Source organism: Schistocerca serialis, chromosome 4 (genome assembly GCF_023864345.2).
Source record: "Schistocerca serialis cubense isolate TAMUIC-IGC-003099 chromosome 4, iqSchSeri2.2, whole genome shotgun sequence".
Taxonomy (NCBI): Eukaryota; Metazoa; Arthropoda; class Insecta; order Orthoptera; family Acrididae; genus Schistocerca; species Schistocerca serialis.
In genome coordinates, this window is record NC_064641.1 from 554,639,033 (window position 1) to 554,663,620 (window position 24,588).

Consider the following 24,588-nt stretch of genomic DNA (forward strand, 5'->3'; position numbering starts at 1 on the left):
TCAGAAGCATATAGCTAAGGTAGAATATTCCAAATTTTTAGGTATGTCCATTGATGAGAGATTAAATTGGAAGAAACACATTGATGATCTGCTGAAACGTTTGAGTTCAGCTACTTATGCAATAAGGGTCATTGCAAATTTTGGTGATAAACATCTTAGTAAATTAGCTTACTACGCCTATTTTCACTCATTGCTTTCATATGGCATAATATTTTGGGGTAATTCATCACTGAGGAATAAAGTATGTATTGCACAAAAGCGTGTAATCAGAATAATAGCTGGAGTCCACCCAAGATCTTCCTGCAGACATTTATTTAAGGATCTAGGGATATTCACAGTAGCTTCTCAGTATATATACTCTCTTATGAAATTTGTTATTAACAACCAAACCCAATTCAAAAGTAATAGCAGTGTGCATAACTACAATACTAGGAGAAAGGACGATCTTCACTATTCAAGATTAAATCTAACTTTGGCACAGAAAGAGGTGAATTATACTGGCACTAAAGTCTTTGGTCACTTACCAAATAGTATCAAAAGTCTGACAGATAACCAACAAGTATTTAAGGAGAAATTAAAAGAATTTCTGAATGACAACTCCTTCTACTCCATAGAGGAATTTTTAGATATAAATTAAGAAAAAAAAAATATTAAAAAAATAAAAAAATAAAATAAAAAAATAAAAATAAAAAATAAAGAAAAACAAAAAAAACACAAAAAAATAAAGTTGTTATATTAACTTAAGTATGTTGTTAAATTAACCTAATTATGTCATGCATTGGAAAATTCGACTCGTTCCACATCATTACGAAATATCGTATTCATGATCCATGGAACTAGTATTAATCTAATCTAATCTAATCATCTCCACAATAATTCTTTCTTATTCGACACTCGAAAAGCACACAGAAAGAATGGACACCTACATCTTTCTGTGTGAGATCTGATTTCCCTTACTTTATTATGATGATAATTTCTGCCTATGTAGATTAGTGTCAACAAAATATTTTCACATTCAGAGGAGAAAGTTGCCGACTGAAATTTCGTGGGCAGATCCCATCACAATGAGAAACACGTTTGTTTTAATGAAGTCCACCCCAAATTGTGTATCATGTCCTTGATACTCTCTCCCCAATTTCTCAGTAATGCAAAATATGCTGTCCTCCTTTGAACTTTGTTAATTTACTGTATTAATCCTATCTGGTAATGATCCAACACCATGCAGCAATACACCAAAAGAAAATGGACAAGCATAGTGCAGACAGTCTCTTTAGTAAATCTGATGCATCATCTAAGTGTTCTGCCAATAAAACACAGTCTTTGGTTCGCCTTCCCAACAACATTTTGTATATGTTCTTTCTAATTTAAGTTGTTTGTAATTATATTTCATAGGTACTTTGTTGAACGTATGTTCTTTAAATTTGATTATTTATTGTGTAACCAAAGTTTAACAGTTTCCTTTTAGCACTCATGTGGATGACCTCACACCTTTCATTATTTTGGGTCAGTTGCCCCTTTTCACACCATACAGATGTTTTTTCTAAATTGTTTTGCAATTTATTTTGATCTTTTCATGACTTTACTGGACAATAAATGACAGCATCATCTCCAAACAACATAAGAGGGATGCTCAGATTAGATTAGAGTAGATTCAGTTTTCATGAAAAGATGAGATTTGTCAGGAGATTGTCAAACTAGGTGAATACACTACAGTAAACTGGAACAGCTAATATTTACAGGATTAATATGGTGTCAGAATGAAATGTTGTTATGCACTATTAATAAATTAATCATATATAACAAAGTGCTGTCAGAACTGAAATCTAAGAGGCATTTTTACTTAAGCAGGCCTAACAGTCTCTGTTAAGATATTTGTCTATAGAGTAGAAGGAGTTCCCTATCAAGAAGTCTTTCAAACTCTGCTTAAACTATGCTTTATGTGAAGCCAAGTTTCTAATGGTTGCTAGCAATTGATTGAGAATGTGTGTTCCTGAATATTGGACCCCTTTTTGGACCAAGGTAAGTGATTTTAGGTCTTTATGTAGATTGTTCTGATTCCTAGTATTGATACTATGCATTGAGCTTGTGGTTGGAAATAGAGATATATTACTTGTAACAAATTTCATTGGATAAATAAATATACTGAGAAGCAGTGGTTAGAATACAAAGTTCCTTGAACAGTTTTCTACATGATGTTCTTGAATTTACACCACAAATGATCCTTATTACACACTTTTGCATGCTAAAAACTTTAGCTTGGTTTGATGAGTTACTCCAGAATATGATCCCATATGACATAATAAAATGAAAGTAAGCAAAGTATGTAGTTTTTTTATATTTATACATCCTGCATCTGACATCATTCTCACTGCAAATACAGACTTGTTTAGGCACTTAAGCAATGCTGTGGTATGCCCCTCCCAACTGAATTTATTATCGATTTGTAATCCCAGAAATTTAACACTGTCAACCTGCATGTCTTCATACGTCATACATGTGCTGGAAGGAAATTTCTTACAGGTTCTGAACTGCACATAGTGGGTCTTTTCAAATTTTAATGACAGTGAATTAGCAGTAAACCATTTATTAATGTCAGTGAAAATTTGATTAGCAGCTGTTTCTAAATCTTTGCTTGACTTGCAACTTTTTGCAATGTTCGTATCATATGCAAACAAAACAAACTTAGCATCTGGCAATGTAACAGACGAGAGGTCATTAATGTATACAAGAAAAAGGAGTGGACCCAAGATGGAACCTTGAAGAGCACCAGAGCACCACATGTAATTAATTCCCAATCAGATGAAGACTGACTGCTTACTGCACAGGTATTTCGCAATGATACCCTTTGTTTCCTGTTAGTTAGATAAGACTCAAACCATTTTGCAGCACTGCCAGTGACACCATAATATTCTAATTTACTTGAGAGAATGGTTTGGTTCACACAGTCAAAGGCTTTTGACAGACTACAGAAAATGCCAGTAGCCTCTAATTTATTATCTGATGAATTAAGTACATTCTCCCTGTAAGTGTAAGTAGCTTTCTCAATATCGGAACCCTTAAGAAATCCAAACTGTGACTTCGACAATGTATTATTTGCAGTCAGATGCTTTAGGAGATGCTTTAACATAACCTTTTCAAATATTTTTGAGATAGCTGGCAGAAGTGAAATTGGTTGATTGTTTGATGGTATGTCTTTATCCCCCTTCTTGTAATGAGGCTTAAATCACCATATTTTAGCCATTCTGGAAATGTTCCGCTGATAAGAAATTGATTACACAAATAACTTGAGATAGAACTCAATTTGCGTGACCATTCTTTGATTTAATTCATTGATATGTTATCATACCCACTAGAATACTTCTTTGGGAGACATGTCATTTCCATTTTACTGAAGCCATTTTTAAAGACTGGTCTCAAATACCTCTATTGCACTGTTCTCTGTACCTAATAACCCGAAGCCGTCAGTAACAGAAATGAAGTAGTTGTTTAAGAGGTTTGCACCACTACATGCACTTGTTACCAAAGTCTCATTTATTTTTAGAGCTATCTGTTCCGCTTCCCTTTTAGCCCCATCTGTCTCAGTCTTCAGTATATCCCATACTGTTTTTATTTTGTCACCCGATGTAATTATCTTTTTCTCGTAATAAAACTACTTTGATTTCAGAATTACTTGCTTCAGTATTTTGCAGTATTCTTTGTAATGCATTGCAATGCTAACATCAGAGCTGTTTCTAGATAGCAGATACAGTCTCCTTCTTGTCCCATATGATATCTTTATTCCTTGTGTAATCCATGGTTTATTTTTTGACTTCTGTGTGATTTGAGTTGCCTTTAGGGGAAAACAATGTTCAAAAGTGGCAGTAACTTTATTAATAAATGCTTTGTGTTTTCCATTTGAGTCAGCCGTGCAGGGTAGCTGCATGGTCTGAGGCATCTTGTCATGGTCCGCGCAACTCCCCCTGTCAGAGTTTTGAGTCCTCCCTCAGGGATGAATGTATGTGTTGTCCTTAGCGTAAGGTAGTTTAAGCTTAGGGGCTGATGATGTCAGCAGTTTGGTCCCATAAGACCTTACCACAAATTTCCAAAATTGCATTTGATTCAGAAGTATTGTAAACATCTATCCAGTTCATGTCTTTGAGCAGTTTCTTGAATTTCTCAATTTTTGGCTTATTTATTACCCTCCTGTACTCAGACTTAATAGATTTTTTTATCCTGACAAGTTTCAACATTTAACGCAAGATGCTGCATGTCATGATCAGATAGCTCATCTTCTATTGGATTTGTGATATGACTGTTTTCCCTAGGTTTGTTTACAAAGATATTGTCAGTAGCAATCTCAGAGCATTTACATATCCTAGTTGCAAAGTTCACAGAAGAACTAAATTGAATGATAGTGTTACTGACTGCAATAATTGTTCGCTGACAGAGCTTTTCAATAAATCCACATTAAAATCACCATCAACCACTATTTCCTTGGCGTTTTTTTGTGAGATGGGACAACAGAGCTTCCAGATTTTTTATGAAGAGGTTAAAATTTCCTGAAGGTTTTCTATGTACTATTACAGAGGACTTATCATAAAATACAACTTCTGTTACACAAGCTTCTAAGTGCTGCTCTGAGCAAAATTGATTAATACCAATATTCTTGAAATCAAAACAGTTTCTGACAAATGTGGCAACTCCTCCTTTCTCCATATTTTCTCTGCAGAACTAAGAAGCTAACTTGAATCTTGCAACATTTAACATATCTATACCAGTGGTCACATGATGTTCAGAGAGGCAGAGTATATCAACTGATTTGCTCAACTCTACTTCTTCAACACAAATAAGCAATGCATTAAGCTTACCCCTAAGTCTCTGATTAGTCTGATGTAATAAGGCTAACTGATTTTGTGCACTGGTGGCTGAATTACAACTGGATGAACCTAATTTTCCTGTCAATATTTGGGTATCTCCAGTTTCAATCAGAAGCTGTTAGCATGAGTTGTGTGCATTAAAATTTGCTTTCTGGCTGTCTTGGAACATCTTTTGTTTCAACCCTCTGATACTATGCCACTTGTCACAGTGCAGCACCTCTCCCCCAACCCCCCTTCCCCTTAAGTTATTTGCACAGAAAATTTTCCCTTCCCTTTCTTGTTGGTGTGAAGGCCATGCCTAGTATAGTCCCACCTGCTGATAGTCAACAGGAGCCACACTGATACGAGACCCCGTACCTGATCCAAGCACATGTTCCACCTCTAAATTAACTCTTGTAACAGAAGAGTTGAGGCGCCGGCCGGAGTGGCCGAGCAGTTCTAGGCGCTGCAGTCTGGAACTGCGCAACCGCTACGGTTGCAGGTTTGAAACCTGCCTCGGGTATGGATGTGTGTGATGTCCTTAGGTTAGTTAGGTTTAAGTTGTTCTAAGTTCTAGGGGACTGATGACCACAGCAGTTAAGTCCCATAGTGCTCAGAACCATTTTTTTAAAATGAGGCCAGTCATGGTGCCTCAGAACAGACACAAGCCCAACACTAGTATGTCTCGTTGCTGAAGCTATCTTTACCAGATCACTCTCAGTTGAATAATTAGGGTTCCTATCTATGCTGTTGCCTGCCCCACCCACTATTACCACGGTGTCTTCCCTTGTGAAGTCTTTGCAAAATGAATCTACATCCTCTATCACCTGACCCAGACTTGCACTAGGTTAAAAAAAACTTGTGACCTGCTAACCCGACCCTAGTTCATCCTGCAACAGTCAGCCAACACCTCTACCATGTGAACTACCTAACAACAAAACTTTCTTCTTTTTCACAGTTTTTCTGACTTCTTACTTTTCAAACACTTTCTTAAAGTTTGTCGTGTCCTGTCTTCTCCAAAATATACTTGTAGCTCACCAGTTTCCAACTGTGACAACAGATCAAACCTATTTTCCTCATTGACAACAAAACTGTCTGAGAAAGACCTATTCATATTTCTTCTATGACCAGTTGTCACTTCCCACCTCTTTTTTCCCTTCTCCCCCCTTAATCTTTCCAGATCTTGTTTCATTTTATCTAGTTCCACCTGAAGGGCAGCGATCTTCTCCTGTTCCACTATCTTCCTACCTCTACAGCAAATCCTCAACAACCAATGAGCCTTGTTTATTTCCCCAATTCCCACGCCACTGCAGTCGCCCACATGAAAGAAACTGCAACAACCCTCACACCACTCCCTGGAACTAACAATCCTACTTCTCACTCATGGCAAACAAATTTTAGCTTTAGTCTACATTAAAACAAGAATAACTTCCTAGACTACTCAGTTAATATATTAAATTTCTTAGTAAGTTTAGGCCTAAAGTTCGAGTACTAATTAAAAACTTCCGGAGAAACAAAAGCAGTTTAGCCTGTATTGTTTATGTGGCAAAACAAATAGCAAACAAATAACTGAGCCTACACTATTTAAACTTTTCATTTATTTCTGAAATTTTCACTTCAGTTACTTACAAGAGAATCAAATAGACAGCGTGTAAGAATAAATGAACAACACAAACTTTACTTTATTGAAATAATCATGTAACTTACAGTATATGACACTGTAAACAAATCCTAGTCAGACTGCCTCCTAAATCATTTATATAAATAAGAAAGCACAAAGGGCTGGTAACACTACCTTGGGGAATGCCAGAAATCACTTCTGTTTTCTCAATGACTTTCCATCAGTTATTATATACTGTAACCTCTTTGACAGGAAATCGTGAACCCAGTCACGTAACTGAGATGATATTCCATAAGCACACAAGTTGATTAGAAGCTGCTTGTCAGGTATGGTGTCAAAAGCTTTCTGGAAATCCAGAAATACAAAATCAATTTGAAATCCCTTGCCAATAGCACTCAAAACTTTGTACGAGTAAAGAGCTAGTTGTGTTTCACAGTAGCAATGTTTTCTGAATCCATGTTGACTGTGTAAATTGATCGTTCTTTTTGAAGTAATTCATAATGTTCAAACACAGTTTATGTTCCAAAATACTATTGCGTATTGACATGAATGATATTGGCCTGTAATTTAGTGGTTTACTCCTATTGCATTTCTTGAATAATGGTGTGACCTGTGCAACTTTCCAGTCTTTGTGTATGCATCTTTCACTGAGTGAGTGGTTGTATATGATTGTTAAGTGTGGAGCTATTTTATCAGTGTAATCTGAAAGGAATCTAATTTGTACATAGTCTGGACTAGAAGATTTGCTTTTATTAAGTGACGCAAAAATTTTTAATTGTGACGGCTGGGGGACACACATTCAACAGCAGGAAAAGGAAGAGAAGGAAAAATAGGAGAACATAGACTGGGGGTAAGGTATGAAAGAGGAAGCCACCTGCTAGAATTTTTCACAGAGAGTGAGTTATGATTTAATCTCGGAATCATATAACAGCACCAGTTACCACTTTTATTTTTGATTACCATGACCAGTTTTGGGCACCAAGGCAACTTTTCAGTTGTTACATGATTATCACTGTGGGAGTATGCAGGCTTGTCTGTGTACTCCCATGATGATAGAGTAGCAGTCATTCAAGTTTTAAAGAGCCATTTACATAGGTTAAGAAAAGGAGGGGACCCAGTGCCAAACTTTCCCAATTCTTAGTTTCATTTCATTTCTCTGATGCAGTTCATCAATGTGTCCCTTGGTGTTTTGTTATAGAGGTAACACTCTGCCCATTCTACATCTACATCTACATTCCACAAGCATCCAACAGTATGTGGCGGAGGGCACTTTACGTGCGACTGTCAGTACCTCCCTTTCCTGTTCCAGTCGCGTATGGTTCGCGAGAAGAACAACTGCCGGAAAGCCTCCGTGCGCTCTCGAATCTCTCTAATTTTACATTCATAATCTCCTCGGAAGGTATAAGTAGGGGGAAGCAATATATTCAATACCTCATCCAGAAATGCACCCTCTCGAAACCTGGACAGCAAGCTACACCGCGATGCAGAGCGCCTCTCTTGCAGAGTCTGCCACTTGAGTTTGCTAAACATCTCCGTTACACTATCACGCTTACCAAATAACCATGTGACGAAACGCACCGCTCTTCTTTGGATCTTCTCTATCTCCTCTGTCAACCCGACCTGGTACGGATCCCACACTGATGAGCAACACTCAAGTATAGGTCGAACAAGTGTTTTGTAAGCCACCTTCTTTGTCGATGGACGACATTTTCTAAGGACTCTCCCAATGAATCTCAGCCTGGCACCCGCTTTACTGACAATTAATTTTATATGATCATTCCACTTCAAATCGTTCCATACACATACTCCCAGATATTTTACAGAAGTAACTGCTACCAGTGTTTGTCCTGCATGATATAATCATACAATAAAGGATCCTTCTTTCTATGTATTCGCAGTACATTACATTTGTCTATGTTAAGGGTCAGTTGCCACTCCCTGCACCAAGTGCTTATCCGCTGCAGATCTTCCTGCATTTCGCTGCAATTTTCTAGTGCTGCAACTTCTCTGTATACTACAGCGTCAAGGATGATACAGTTTTAGTTTGCCAAGTACAGTTTTGTTCTTAAACCAAAGCCTTTGGTGCAGTTGCCAACAGAAAGAAGAGTCAAAAAACATAAAAAAAAACATATTACTTCCTCCCACTTGCCCTGCAAAATAACCACAGTGAGAAAGTCAAAGAAATTAGAACTCTTATGAAATCTTACAAACAGTAATTATGTCCATGCAACATTCGGGCAATTGTGATAAAATGAAGAAAAATTTGGCCTCAGACTGAAATGTGCAAATTGTCTTTTTTTCCTGTATACCACAGCAAAGAAAATTTTTAAGGAGGTGGGGGAGGGGTGGGGGAACTAATGATAGTAGTTCACAGAATACCCTACTCCACAGAACATATTGGGACTTGGGAAGTGTGTGTGCAGATAAATTATCTAATCTATAATTAAAAGTAATGAGCTTTCATATTATTAGGCAAGTCGTCGCTGTACAAAAATTCAACTGTTCTGTTGTTCTTAGATGGCAGTGCATCTCTGTATTACATAGGTTACTTACTCAATCTCCAAACATAATTGAAAGGTTTTGTTTAACTTTATTGCTGTGTTATTTATGTGTCATATTTACTTCTGAAAATTAAAAAAAACTTGTTTAATTTGTGTGCAGTTCTTTAATCATTATATTCGTTTGCAGTCATATAGAGATTTTCATGGGGACCTCTTCCCAGAGACTGCGGGAAATGTTGCACCAATTTCTGCGAGTCAGTGGAGTAGCGGGATCAATGCTGAAGTGGCACGTGTTAGCCTTGATCCAGCAAAGAGGCACCTAGTAGAAACTGGTTCGCAGGTAAAGACTGTCTTATTCTTCTAGAAGTTTAGAAACTATTTGGGACTGTGGATGCTGTGCAAATTGAAATATTTTAAGACCTGCATTTCGTGAAATATGTACAATAGTATTAGGAGGTTCAGATGTTACCCCCCCTCCCCCGTGTGTGTGTGTGTGTGTGTGTGTGTGTGTGTGTGTGTGTGGGCGCGCGCGCGCGCTTATGAGAGAGAGAGAGAGAGAGAGAGAGAGAGAGAGAGATTGTGTGTGATGTGTGAATTTTATTTAAATTTGTTGATTTTGTATATTTGTAATTTTAGGCAGTTATTAGTTTTGTTAAACTTTTCTATTTAAAACCACTTATGCCATAAGATAGATGACTTCAAATGATATTTCTGTTCACCAGTGTAGAAATGTGGACTTTACCAGAAAGTTTGCTTTGTATCGTTTTAAAATAACTCTATAGTGAGGCTTGCTCTTTTCTCCTTTCTTTGTAATTTTTCCTGCAGACATGTCACTAGTGATGAGCCAAAACATTATGAACCTGCTAATAGTCTGTTAATCCACTTTTGGAATACAATGCACTAGTGATTCTGCATGGCATGAATTCAACAAGTTTGTGGAAGATTTTGAGAGACATGTGGCACCAAATGTCTATGCACAAGTCATGCAATTCCTGTAAAGTACATAGCAGTAGTTTGGGGACATAAAACTGGTGTCCTACAGTGATCCAGATGTGTTTTATTTTGAGCAGGTCAGAAAAATTTGTTGGCCAAGGCACAAGACATCAATGTGAGTTCACTTAAATAGACTGCTCGAACCACTGTAGCACAATTTTGATCTTGTGACATGAGCATTTAGTCTGATGGAAAATGTTATCACTGCTGAGGAAGACATCATGCACAAAGGGACGCATTTGGTCGGCAATAATGTTCATATATTCCACAGCTGTCAAGGCTAACACAGGTCTCATAGAATCCCATGTGAATGTCCCCTATGGGATTACACTACCCCCACCAGCCTGAGTCCAGTGCATGGTGCATATTTCGAGCAGCTTTTTGCCTGAATGACAGCATATCTAGACACGCCCACTGACTTTGTGTTAAAACAAATGTAATTCATCCAACAAGGCAACACATTTCCAATGATCCAACATCCCCTCATGATGATTCTGTATGCACTGCATTCGTAATTGACAGTGTCATTGGTTCAACATGGAAACACTTGTGGGGGTCTTGTACAACAGAGACCCATTTTCAGCATTGTGCATTGAATGGTGTGCTCCAAAACTCTTGGGCCTGAATCGGCATTGTACTATTTCTTCTGATCTGCATCAGATTATCACTTGTTCTGCTTTAAACAGCAAGCTAGCCTCTGAACACCATGTTCCGTAACAAGACATGGATGTCAAACACCCTGTTGCCTTATCGTGGTTTCACCATCCTTCAGCTGCTTTCCATAGATGCTCATGACAGATGCATATGAACCAGCTATGTCATTTCTGAGGTGCTTATTCCCAGCTACCAAACCAGTACAATCTGTTCTTTGTCTGTGGATTTCCCCACTTGTGGCCCATACCATTACGACTTCTATTTCCCTCCTACAATGATTCCTATGTGTATATTCATGTCTCTTGCTCCACTTCCATTCTCTTCTTACTGTGTCACATGTCCAAAGTGCCCCTATATGGCATTCAATCCCGCAATGGGCAGTGGTCAGAATGTTTTGGCCCTTTCTCTCTCTCTTTCTCTTAAGGCTTCATGTTAGTAGCTTTCCCCCCCCCCCCCCCCCCCTTCCCCCCCCCCCCCCCCCCCCCCCTCTCCTCACACTAGGTATTACCCACATCATGCAGGTTATGCTAAAAGTAGTTTCATAACTTGAATTCTTGACCATGTGGAAATTAAAGCTTTAGCTTCATATATGCAAAATAAAGTTTTATTTTAGCGTAGTTATCATACTCTTTTCACCTATTAAACACATTTTTGTAAATGAATGCTTTAATCATATATTTGATTTTAATTATAAATTAAAATAATTCTGATTATTCCTGTAACAGAAATTCCAGGCTGAAAACAGTGAACAAAGATGATGAAAGGCAAACTGTGGGTTGTAGCTAATTCATAATGATTCGTAAGTGGTTTGTACCCACAAGACAATACAGAGATTTCAGTAGCTTTGGGCTCCCACTCTTTTTCTATTGTCAGCACAGTGTTTCGTGTGTGTGTGTGTGTGTGTGTGTGTGTGTGTGTGTGTGTGTCTTTACAGTAGAAAAAAAAACCAATAGCTGAAGAACTAGTTATGTCATCTACATGGTACATGTACACATAATAAATTGGGCTAATTTGAAGTAGACCAGTAGATTTTTCTCATTACTATCACTTTTTTTTCCTGTGCAGTGCAGTCCAGCCATAGAAGAATCTGTAGTTGATAAAACTAAAATATAATTGCAAGGGCTATTGTTTATTCTGGCATAAACAGCCCAGCCAATGTTTAGAGAAACTTTTGAGACCACTGAAATTACAAATTACACTTAACATAAACCACTAAAAACTTGTATTGGTAGAAAGTTTAGTAGGCAGCATACCACTGTTTGGAAGAAAAGCATGAGATATTGTTTATGTAAATGCTTTAATTGCTGCGATAAGCAATTGTATGGTGTAATGACCTCAGCAAGAGGATGTACTTGTTGAGGCCAAGATCATAATAGCAGTATGCAAAAGTTGTCTTCCAAATACCCCAGAACGTTTTTGCAATGAGTAGTTACAGTTCCAAGAGCCTAAGATTCTTCATGAAACCAATTTTATAAATAATGTAACTGGAGCAATGATAGTTCAATATTTGAGAACCTGAATCTGTTCCTAATGACAATTAATTTCTCTCAAAACATACACCATTAAGATCCTCTGATTTGTTATAAGGGAAACACATCAAGTTGAAAAAGAAACATAAGCATCAAACTAAAAACTAAAAATTAAGTAGATGAAAGGAAAATGCAAAAAACTGAAAAGATGACATTAGATTACAGGCATTACTGCATCACCATTTATGGTAATAATTTGTTATACTTGAGCAAGTTAATAATACAATAGTGTGTGACTTTTTAGTTTACACCAAAAAGTTTGAAAGCTTTTTACAGGTTTGTTGTACTACAAAAAAAAACAATGTTTTTAAATGCACATAAGATCATGGTCAGGTTAATCAGTAGAAAAATTTATTTGACAACAAACTAAAACATACACATACATCATATATGAACAAAACAAAAATGCAATTACAATTAATAATACTTCAAGACACCAACAGCATTGATAATTGCTTGGCATCTCCAAGGCATGCTTAAAACCAAGTCTTCCATGTATTCATGTGGAAGACCTCCACATGTGTTGAATGTATATTGACAGCCATTTCAAAGTGAAGATTTTTTTTTCCTTGCAGCTTCTTTTTTATGTAAGACCATACGTTCTCAGTAGGGTTAGCATGAGGCAACCTAGAGGATCAATTCAGTACCTATACACCATTCTCCTTTTTCCAGTCACTGCAAAGCCTGCAGCAGTACTTCAGGTCATTGTACTCGTGCTGTACCTGACCTTCATTTTGGTGATGAACCATCATTTGGCAGCTGGTATAAAACATCTTTAATAAATTTGTAAAATCTTCTGCACATTTAAATTGTTGGTAGACATTTGCAAATCTTGGTAAAAAATTCAAAATAAACTAACGGTTTACGGACATTGCATGAAGGGTGAAGGTTTCCTCTATGGGCTGTGGAAGAATGAAGGCTATATCTTTCACAGTCTGTGTGTAATGCCAACAGCGCACTTGCCTAACAGACTGAAAATGTATTTTGTGATCAAACTGTAAAACTGTATTCCATAAATTATTCTGTGAAGTGAGTTCCCCTAAGGATTATGGCCTACATATTAACTCAAAGTAACTGTGATATGCTACTTTTCTCATTCTCATGTGAATAGCACCAGATAAAATACATATTGTGAAAGCTAAGCTATTCAGTTAGTTTGATGAGAAGTTTAAATAAAATAGGCCTTGAAATTTAAATGTTTGTTTTTGATTTAATCCTTGCAACTGGATCTTCTTTGCATTCACCATGTGAAGCAGTATGTAACAGTTAAGGATTTTTGTGCTGTTTTAATGCTATATTTCTGTGCCCTGAAACTTGCTGAATTCAAATAATAAACTTCATTTTTGTGTGCAGTCCCTATACTGAAGACATTTTGATATTGTATTAAAATTAAAGAAAGAGTTGAAACAACACTACTTGCTCATTTCAGTATAGATCTAAGTAGCAGGTCATTACTTCCTCTTGCCTCTTAGATAACAGCTTTTGTTTTTAAAAATAGTGTGCATGCATGCGCGCGCGCGCACCCACCCACCCACCCACCCACACACACACACACACACACACACACACACACACACACACACACACAAGAAGGTTTCTACCACTTACATCCCTACAAATGTGTACAGGCTTAGATTAACAAATCTTTGTAAATCTTTGAAAGTAAAACCCACTGTTGGCTAACATTCAGTATTGTGTTGCTCCATCCCATGCACTGTAACATGCTTTGATCTTCCATGGCAAGCTGTTGATGCATTGGTGCCTAAGCCCTGTCCCACTGTTTGATGGCGGACCGCCGGAGGGCATGCAATGGTGTGAGGGAGCTTCCTTTGATGACACACTGGAAATTTCAACTGGTGTTCAATCAGGTGCATGTCAGCATATAGTACAGGCCATTCCATTTCATTGATTCTGGTCTTTTCGTAGATGATGTTTGTGAGGTGAGAGTAGTGTGATCTTGCATTATCCTGTTCAAAAATGAACCTTTCACCAAAATGTTGATATTAGTGCTGGATAATAGGTCGGAGTATCTGTCTTGATACTTTAATTCTTCAAGAGCCTTTCTAGCGATGAGAGGCACACATGAAACATAATCTATCCACCTCCCTGCTAAACCCACACAATTGTGTGCCTAAGACTTGCCTTGGGTCTCGCCACTACTAGGCAGATATTCACTGTTTGGTGTCTCACGAAAGCAGCTGAGTGCTTAAATGATGTTACTGGCATATGTGTAAATTTAGCAGGCTATTGCCAATGCTGATGACACCCGTTAATGATGTAATGTGACCATGCGCACACATTCTGAACTTCAAAGATTCTTTGACGCATGTGGTAAGATGAAATGCAGTTACTGTTTCAAATATGCACCATAATATTTAATCATGATTTTTTGTTTTTGTTTTGTTCTTACATTCTGTACATTCAAATATTAGAGCGGTTGGGTTGCGTAGAGGAAGTTAAATTTGCTGCCATATTATGTGTCACCTCTATTTGGCAAGCATATAGGCATTTATATTCCACCCTCAGTTTTCCCTCACCATATGAATCATTTTTAAATCATTTCCATTTTTTTCAAGTGGTCCTGTTAGAGAACATTCCAGTTTATACAGACTTTTACAAAATTGGGGGTGCATTGGCACTATTATTCATACCTAATGGTGGCATGTTGCTTTTCGCTAGTACTGAAATTCAACATTGTAAACTCAGCTCTCACATTTGTTTACAGCATCCATTAAATTCAGTACATTTATACACATACACTGCATAGTGCAGCACAGTATACAGGTTTCTATGCAACACTAACAGATGGTGTACAAGTCTCTTATCCCCCAACATGTTCCCCACCCTGGTCTATCTCAAGAGGAGGGAGGGGGCAGTGACCAGTCGGACCTATTGACGGATCTTCATGCTACACAGCTACCAGATAATGATGCATCATGTTGTGTTATCTCTGCTATGCTGCACCTCTTGGACCACTGCTCTCTTCCACAAGTGCCATGGTTTATATCCTCCGAAAGTAGTATGACTTCTCCAGTTCCTGGTTTTCTTCTTGGGGCACATCCCTTCGCTTCATGGTAGTTTCTTAGCAGCAGGAAGTATTCGTTTTTCCACTTGTACTAAATGTCCCCATTGACCTTCTGTCTTAGCTGAAACTTCTTGGAAAGATCCTTCCTAGTTGCTGGTTCTGGCCCATATGGAATGGTTATTACTTTGCTATCATTTAGGATGTGGGCTGGCATCAATGTTGTATCAATCTCTCTCCTCGAGTGATGGGTCTTGAGTTTCTTGTGGCTTCTATTACTGTCAAAATGGTGTTTAGCTATCTTCATCAACCTAAGAGTGACCGAACGCTTCCTCGAGCAGTGCTTGATGCAGTCTAGCATGCATTCCCAACAGCTGCAGTGTCTTAAATACTAATGAAAAACATAACTGCTCTGTGCCCAAAAATAGACTTGTGTGAAGAAGAAGAAGAAGAAGAAGTGGTGTTATACAATTATACTTATTTGTATGGTTCAAGCTGAAACAAACACACACACACACACACACACACACACACACACGACTGCTCTCTACAGCTACTCAGGCCCAACTGTTAGATGATGAGAATGTACTGCTGGATAGTGGTTATTTAGTTAAACTTTGTATAGCAAACTGTGGGCTCTTAAGTAGTTGGGTGTGCCTCCTTATTTGAAGTCATTGTCTGAGTTCCTCCAGTACATTATTTGTAATGTTTTGTCACATGGGCTGAAATAATGTCGTCTTAAGAACACACATGTGGCAGTGGGTCCTCTGACAACCTTACACATGGGACACTAGCTTGCCAGGGCTTGAAGAATTTGGAAATACACATGAACAGTGGTATATCACAGCATAACTGTTCTCACAACCACATTATCCCTGGCTCTAACACTTCTGAGTTTCAGTTCCAGGGTCATCAGGACCATTATTTACTTATAATTGTGTTTAATGACGTTGCTAAATTTTTGCTTACATTTTTTTGGCCAGTGCAACATTTTTCTTGTACCCTTCATTTTTTTCATATTATGAAATTTATGTTGTAATCATGACAAGGTTTCTTCTAATTTTGTTCAGTATATCAGGACTTGCATTATTAAAACAAATCATTCCTGTGCTCTGATACATTGTACTCTGTAGAAGATAGTCTGTTTAATTGTAGTTACTAAGTCATATTAAACTTCAATTGGAGACAAATAACTGGTGCCTTGCAATGGGCTATCTTAAAGTCTGATGTCGATGGTTACTGAGAATTTTACTCCCAGGTGAACAGCAGTACCCTTTCTGAAATGCGAAAACACCTTCATCTAAAGCAGTATGTGACAAGCTCACCACAGCTACAGCAGCAGAACAAGAAACAACAACTGAGTTATAGATCAAATGCAACAAAGGAAGAAGAGACAAAGAGCACACAGCAGAATGGAGAGACGACTCATGACCATCAGAATGGAACAGTGACAGCTGTCCGCAGCACGGCTGCAATTCCTGGACCTGTCCCACCAAAGCCACTGCCCAGATCATCACGTCAGAGCTCATTGACAGAAGCTGATGAACCAATAGTTGCAGCAGTACCTGCCCCGAGGCCAGTTGCAAGGCCTCGAATGGGTACCACTTGCCCCTCCAGTGTATCAAGTCAGGCTGCTGTGCCATCCCAGCAGCCTCAAGTATCTCAAGAATCTGTACAGCCACAGATTTCTCCAGTTGGCACTGTTCCTCCTTCAGCTAGTGTCGTCACTCCGGTGAACCCCCTGATGCTCGGCTCAGGGGGCTACAAGGTCAGAAGCACACTTAGTACAGCCTGTTCAGTATTGGGGACTAACAGTGATTTTCTTAGTTCCTGTGTTTGCTTTTCTGTTAATATTTTGAGCTTTGACTTTGGTTCATATTGTAACACTTGTGTAGCGTAGGTAGTTTGCTGCTATATACAATTGCCTTTTGTTGTCAAAGGAAGTTTGTTATACGTTGCGAACTTTCAATAGACAAAGTGATTGTTTCCATGAGCTGTTTTTGTTGCAGTACTCGTTTGGTTATGTATATTGCTGTTACTTAGTAATAAAAGCTTGGCAGTGTCAACTGTGTGCTTGTATGTTTTGTTTGCATATATTTATATGTATTTAAAAAAATAACTATATGATTTTAGTCTTGTTTTGTTTCCCCCTTTTGCTAAGATTCATTAGTAGTATAGTTGTTTGCTTTTTTGTTTATAATTGACAACAAGGATCTAACTGCTTTTATTCCTAATAACTCTAATAAAGATATGCAATTTATCAAGTAACTGATTTCTTGTCACACTGCAGTAATGTGTGGATTTTTTGTTAAACATACAGAAATATAGTGGAATAATTTTTGTGGTGTTCTTGAATTGTAAAATTTTCAAAAAGATATTTTTATAATAGATTAATTTTTTGTGATAATAATGCTACTTTAATTTGTGGGCATGCTGCACACATCCTAAATTAACAATTGTGTGTTTTTTGTATCATTTACGAAATACTGACTCTAGATGAGATACATGCACCTTTAGTTACCCAACATCTGCCAGAACATTGATTACAATTAAGAATAATTTCAGTTTTTTTATATTCCTTTGCTTTCCATATATATATATCGATTTTGACATTGAAGATGTAGTTTCACTAATGCAAGGTAAATCCTATGAAAATATATATACAGCTTTCACAGGAGTCAAAAAAACTCTTGTAGGTTTACACCGAAATTAGGTTGTAGTCACCTACATCGTAATTCAGATTATTTTGATGTTTATTAATGCTATATGAATACTGAAAGAACTGTGTCAGAACTGATGCCACAGTATTTTCTCGAATTTTGTTGCTTGTATAGTAGTGTGACAAATTTCTTTTCCTTTTTTTTCTGTTGTCTGTGGGAAAGATACAGAAAAGCACATGGTGATAAACTGTAAAGATACTTTCTTGCAAATGTAATTTCTGGAGGAAAAAAAAGAAAAAGAATTTAGCAGTATGAAGGGCAGAGTTTTCAAGTAGTAAAGCTACAGAGGCTGTTTGCACTGCAGCAGTTGCTTCTGAAGGACTAAATGTTTTTTTAATTCAAAGATTTTGGATGCAAGATGTGCATCAGAAAATCCAACATGTTGAACTGTTTTGCTTCAAAGATAGTGTGATGGTTCTTTATCATTATTTGGCAGTTTGGTGGTTTCAAAGTATTAGATAAAATTATTCATCTTTATGTCATTTTGAATGTTTATTATTTCCTTATCTATACTTATACTATAAAAACTGTCCATTGAAATTTCATGTTATCATCATACAGAATTTACACAAGAGAATTATTTTCATGTAACAACTTGTTCGCAGATAGAAATGAAAGTTTGTCTCTAAGAATGAGCGTCAGGAATATAATATAGAGTGGTCGAAGTACCAATTTACTTTATTGACATGATTGGATGTTCCCAGTTTATTACTTTTGATAGTACTACAAAGGACCACTAGAAACACAAAAATATCCATATTTATCGATAAGAGATATCGGTGTCGTTCAGATTTATTGTTTTCAGTGTGCTATATAACCACAGACATAATTCATCAAGCAGCTTATATTATTTCTTTACAAGTGAAGTAAAGGTTGCAGTTACCATGACCTACCTATCATTTGCTATTCTGTACATAATGTTAGGAACAGAAGATTCCTCAATTATTTGATCAACTAAAAGGGTGTACCACATTACTCAGGATTTCCGAGACTTTCGTTATTATTACTCAACTTGGCCATGTCTTAAGTATCATTATTACTGAACTAATTTGCTGTGGTGTAATTCATGGTATATTCAACAGTAAATTCAAAAACAAGAGATGAAATAACTAATGTTAGCAGTTACATTTGCCAGACGCAGCACTTACTTGAGTTTTAATTAAATGACTTGATGCTTGTCAGTATACACATTTATGATGTGCAAAAAACACAAAAATACAGAAATTTTATTTGAATTGTACAGTTTATTTTAAAATTCTCCGTCTGCTAACTGACTGTGATTACTGTTTTGTTTTATTGTGCCTCCATAAATAAGACTTTATACTGATACATATCTCATCTTTTGCAGCCTCGGCTTGGACCTAAACCATTTACACCACCTAAATTAAACTTTGGTGTGGGAAGTGGAGATGCAGAACTAAAAATAACAACAGATTTCTCATTTGATAAAGTATTTTCTGTCCCATCTGTCCCTGCTGCGGAGGTCAATGGAGCTGTGGCAACAAGGGAAGAAAACAGCAATGATGTGCACACAGACGACAGTGCGCCAGAAACATATACAGAAACATTCCCTGTAGATTGCCAAGAAAGTGATAAAAATGAAGTATGTGCTGTGGTTGGAGATCAAGACATAAGTCCCACCACAGAAGATGAACTTCCATCTTCACCAAACAGTAAAACAAAAACACCAAGCACAGCAGAGAGAAGAAAGGTTTTCGAGAAAAGGATAAGTTCAATGACTACTGAACAAGATTCTGGATCTGGGACTGTGGAAACTCTGCAATCACCAAAGGGCGATGAGTGCATTGAAGATAAACTTGAAGATTTTGAGAGGGCTTCATTGCAACGAACAAGTATTGCAGAACGTCGGCGACTGTATGAAAACCGTTCTGTTTCTGTTCAAGAGACAAGTATTGCAGATAAGCGCAGTCCCACAACTCTTAGTCCTACACCTCTGAGGCGTCGTGATTCACTTAAATCACAAAAACCTATCTTAGAAGAGGATAAACCTCAAAGAAAATTGACAGAGCAGCCAACAAGTAAAACACCCCCAATGGAAAGGAAACAGGAGCCTGTAACAACACCAACACCGAAGAGAACATCGACTGTTTTTGGTATGTATCACCTACAATGTGTTAGTATTACATTCATATTATGAAGTAAATATATCCTCCTCCTCCCCAATCCATTTCAACAAAGTAGGTATCAGTTTTATTTGTTCTCCTACACTCTTCTTCTCTGCAATGCTTGATGATTGTGGAAGAAAGATGAATAAATGCTACATTGCATTATTTTTTGCCTTCCATTTTAAACTGAAGTTGGCCGGGTGAGTTAGTTCTCAGGTTAAAGAAAAACCTAAATATTCTGCCTCCAGTGAGACAGTTCTGAGTATAGCACTTTTAGAGTTCAAAGTAATTTTCATATGGTGTCTGATTTACTCTAATACTGTATGTAGTTAGGAAAGTTCTGTCAGAATGTAAATAATTTTGGAGTAAAGGAAACGCCTCACCAAATCGAGGAAGCACTGAGTCGTCAAGAGGTGTGTGCTTCCACATTGGGGTGAGGAATAAAGTTTAATGGGGTTGATAGAGGGAGCAAGGGGGTGGGAAGTGGAAAGAGATGTTGGGCAGGATAGCAGATGGCCCAGAGGAAGGCAGTGAGTGGATGGGATAAGAATGTGAGAGGGAGGGGCAGCAGGTGCATGAGACAGGAATGTGACACCTGAGCACTAGAGCCAGTGGGATTGTGGTGCACACAGTGACGTGGACATGGAGTAATGGATTGAGATGGGGCAGCAGGGCAGAGGAAGGGGAGACTTTAGGTAAAGTGTGTAGGTACTGCGGTTAGCAGAAATTGAGATCAGGAGGATTATAGAAGCTAATGTATTGTTGCAAGGATAACTTTCTTCTGTGTAGTTCACATAAGCTGGTGCTAAGGGAAGGGGGGGGGGGGGGAGGGGGGGAAGAAGGGAAGTTTCTGGATGGCATGTGTTGTGAAGTAGCCATGACACTCAATCATACTGTGCTCAGCAGTACATTCCACCACTTTTCATATGGTATCTGATTTACTTTAATTCTGTTTGTAGTAAGGGAGGTTCTGGCAGATGTAAATAATTTTGGAGTAAAGGAGACGACTCACTGAATAGTGGTAGCATTGAGTCATCAACTCTACTCTTGGCCTTAGTTTGGTGGTGGCCATTCATTCTGGTGACCAGCTGGTTGGTGGTCACGTCCACATAAAATGCTGTGCAGAAATTTCAGCAGAGCTGATATTCGATGTGGCTGCTGTCACAAGTGGCCCTGTCTCTGATGGGATAGGATAAGCCAGTGACCAGACTAGAGTAGGATATGCTGGGAGCCTCCACAGTGATATGGATCCTGTGGCAAGGGGCTGGAAATGAAAGTGAGATAGGGATGGAGCAGGATGATGTGTATGTTGGGTGGATGAGGTAATACCACTTTAGGATGGATGGGAAGGATTATGGATAAGATGTTCCTCATCCTAGGGCATGATGATAGTCAAAGCCATGATGAGGACATGCTTCAATTGTTCAAGTGTGGGATGATACTGGATAATGAGGGGGAAGCTCTTTTGCAGCTATTTCTTTGGATTGGTGGGAGGATTAGTGATGTGTCAGGATACGGCACAGGAAATCTGTTTGGGGAGTAGGTTTTGGGGAGGCATTCTGCACACTGGACAAGAAAATTTCTGTCACTGCCAATATGCCATCCATGAGTGGCCAGGCTATGTGGTGAGATTTTTTTGTGTGAAAGGGATGTCAGCTGTCAGAATGCAGGTACTGTTGATGGCTAGTGGGCTTGATATGGACGGACGTATAGATGTAGCCATCAGGGAAGTGGAGGTCAGTGTCCAAGAATGTGGCTGTGGAACACCAAGTGAAGCAGATGCTCCAGAAGGTGTTGAGGCTGTGGAGTAATGAGGATAGGGTTTTTTGGCATTGGTTTCAGGTCATGAAGATCATCAGTGATCCTAACCAGCAGGGGGTTTGGGGCGTTTGGGAGATTAGGAAGATTTCCTTTTGATGGAACAGAAATAGGCCGACGTAAGAGGGTGCTATGTTGGTGCCCATAGCCATGCCGTGGGTGTGAGGATTTAATTGGTTAGACCGGTTAGAGGTGTAAGGAATGAGGTAGTGGGTTTTGAGGAGGACACAGGGAGCGGCAGCGTTCAGTAGATGTTTGTGTATAATGAGGGAGCAGCAGTAGTGACAAGTAGGGATGCTTATGGTAATGGGGTTGAAATGTTTGAGAGTTGGTGAAGAAAGTGGTTTGTATCTTTAATAGAAGCTGGGCTACGAGAAATTGGTTGAGGTGTTGGTCAACAAGAGTAGAGATTTTTTAGTGTATGTACAGCAACCAGAATCAATGAGGCATCTGGGATTGTTTTGTTTATGGATTATGGGAAACATGTAGAAAGTGGGTGTGCAGAAGATCATTGGGGTGAGGGGGAAAATGGATTCAGGAAAATTACTTGATGACCCTGAGGATTTGAGTAGAGATTGGAGATTATGTTGGACATATGGGATAGGATCACTATGGCAGACTCGCAGGTTTGTCAGACATTTGGTAGAGACCCTCTGTTAAGTAGTCGCTATGATTCGTCACGGCATTAGTGGGGCCTTTGTCTGTGAGGAGGAGGAGGTTGGTTAAAGCAGAATCTGTCTTTAGTTCATTAATTGCCATTCTTTGTTCTGTTGAGCTGTTTAGGTTCTTGGGAAGAGAACTGGGGAAGGATGGTGAGGCAAAGTTGGCGGCGGAGTTCTTGACAACTACGGGTGGGGGAAAAGCTGTTCTTCTCATTGTCAGGAGGACATTCTGTTCTCCCATGGGGTTTTGGTAGTATGATGGGTTGGTGAGGGCTACAGGAGTCCATCAGAGTAAAAACGTGGCTCCAGCAGGACTGAAGGCATGCATTTAAATTCTTTATTGTTCCAGGAAGCTTAGTGCAGCTATAGGTGCGCCCTTGTCCTGCAGTGCAGCCTGGCATCGATCCATGATGTCCATGTTCTATGACATGGTCAGTCATCAATCTCGATGGGGACAGCTGAAAGTGTGTGCCCCGATCGGGACTCGAGCCCAGGATCTCCTGCTTACATGGCAGACGCTGTATCCGTCTGAGCCACCGAGGACACAGATGAACAGAGCGACTGCAGGAATTTATCCCTTACACGCTTCCTGTGAGACCCACATTCCCAACTGTCCACAATCTACATACATAATGTTCCTAATAGATACTTTGCCCATCCACTCATTTTCAGCTGTCCCCATCAAGGTATGTCAACTCCACCTGTCGGCAGCTGAGGGTTTCAATGAATTTGCTCGGTCATCTATGGTATCTGTTCTTTCTAGAACAGTTATTGTCTATATATATAGTTAAATGGCTACCCATCCATTGACCTTTGTCTGTGCAAATGTGCACAGGTTGCCCGAACTATTACAGGAATTGACACCTTAGTGGGTGCTAGTAACGAGTGGAAGGGCAAAATATCTATTAGGAACATTACATATGTAGATTGTGGACAGTTGGGAATGTGGGTCTCACAGGAAGCGTGCAAGGGATAAGTCCCTGCAGTCACTCTATTCATCTGTGTCCTCGGTGGCTCGGATGGCTAGAGCATCTGCCATGTAAGCAGAAGATCCAGAGTTCGAGTCCCGATTGGGGCACACATTTTCAACTGTCCCCATCGAGGTATGTCAACAACACCTGTCAGCAGCTGTGGGTTTCAATTAATTATCATTTATTGCTGTGTCAAACGCTGATATGCCTGCCTTTTGTTGTTGCACTGCTAATGAGGCATCCAGGTACAGGTTGTACCGGTTGGCACTGGCAGGCACCCAGCAGCTTGGAAGCTGAGCTCAGCCGCAAGTTTGGTTTGCTGGCAGTTGACCCATTGTCATATGATGGAGATATGCAGGTGCAAACCCTAGACCTGCTTCTGCCTGGCGGAGGCCCAGCAAGAAGTTATGGAGCAGCCTCACAATAGAAGCCAACGCAGCAGTGTTTGATAATTGATGAGTCATGAATTTGGCTAGTGATCAAAGAACAGATGATTTGCCTCTCTGTATATCAAGTATTTATACACGTCAATGTGGGTTTGTTGGGGTGTTGTGGCCTCTGAGTCACATCTGCTGCCTATAGAGGTGGTAGTGCCAGGATCCCAACCGGCAGGCAAACGGCGATGCCCAGTGAATGCAGTGACAGAAAACTGAGTAAGAACCTTGCTGAAAGTGGTCCACATTATTGCAATGAGCCCATCTGTGTCTTTACAGAAGTAAGGAATTCCTGGAAGTAGTGGTTGGGTGGGTGCTGGGTGGGGGGTGGGGGAGGCAGTGTTCATGATTGGAAGGTGGTATGAACTGGGAGAGGCAAGGTTCAATGTTGCGATTAGATTGGAGGTACTGGTAGCAGATAAGTATTTCCACTGTAGGGATCAGGAGAAGGAGAGTAGGTCTTTGAGAAGTTAAGCATCATTGGACTTTTTCATTGGTGAGGTGTTTGGAAAGGACTGGATCTTCTGTAGGATTAAGGTTTCTGGGGAATAGGTTGATAACAGTGTATTGTGTTTGTTTCTGTTCTGGATTTTGTGGAGTGTTGGGGGAGAGTTTTAGAGGATGTGTCAGATGGGAAAGGTCAGCTAGCCAGATTCTGGATACTATTGAGGAATTAAGAAGGGCGTTCTCTAGTGGTTAAGA

At 39.0% G+C, this 24,588-nt stretch overlaps 1 protein-coding gene across 2 annotated transcripts in view; it reads left to right on the top strand.

Moving 5' to 3' along the window:
• LOC126475283 (coronin-7) overlaps positions 1-24,588 on the top strand; it is a 241,653-nt gene that overhangs the window by 73,411 nt on the left and 143,654 nt on the right. Inside the window, exons 8-10 of one of the 2 annotated variants that reach the window (XM_050103039.1) lie at positions 9,145-9,297; positions 16,414-16,923; positions 19,224-19,989. In XM_050103039.1, coding sequence (XP_049958996.1) covers positions 9,145-9,297; positions 16,414-16,923; positions 19,224-19,989 — 1,429 coding nt within the window. The remainder of the gene's footprint in view (positions 1-9,144; positions 9,298-16,413; positions 16,924-19,223; positions 19,990-24,588) is intronic. The other variant, XM_050103040.1, reaches the window with a different exon arrangement.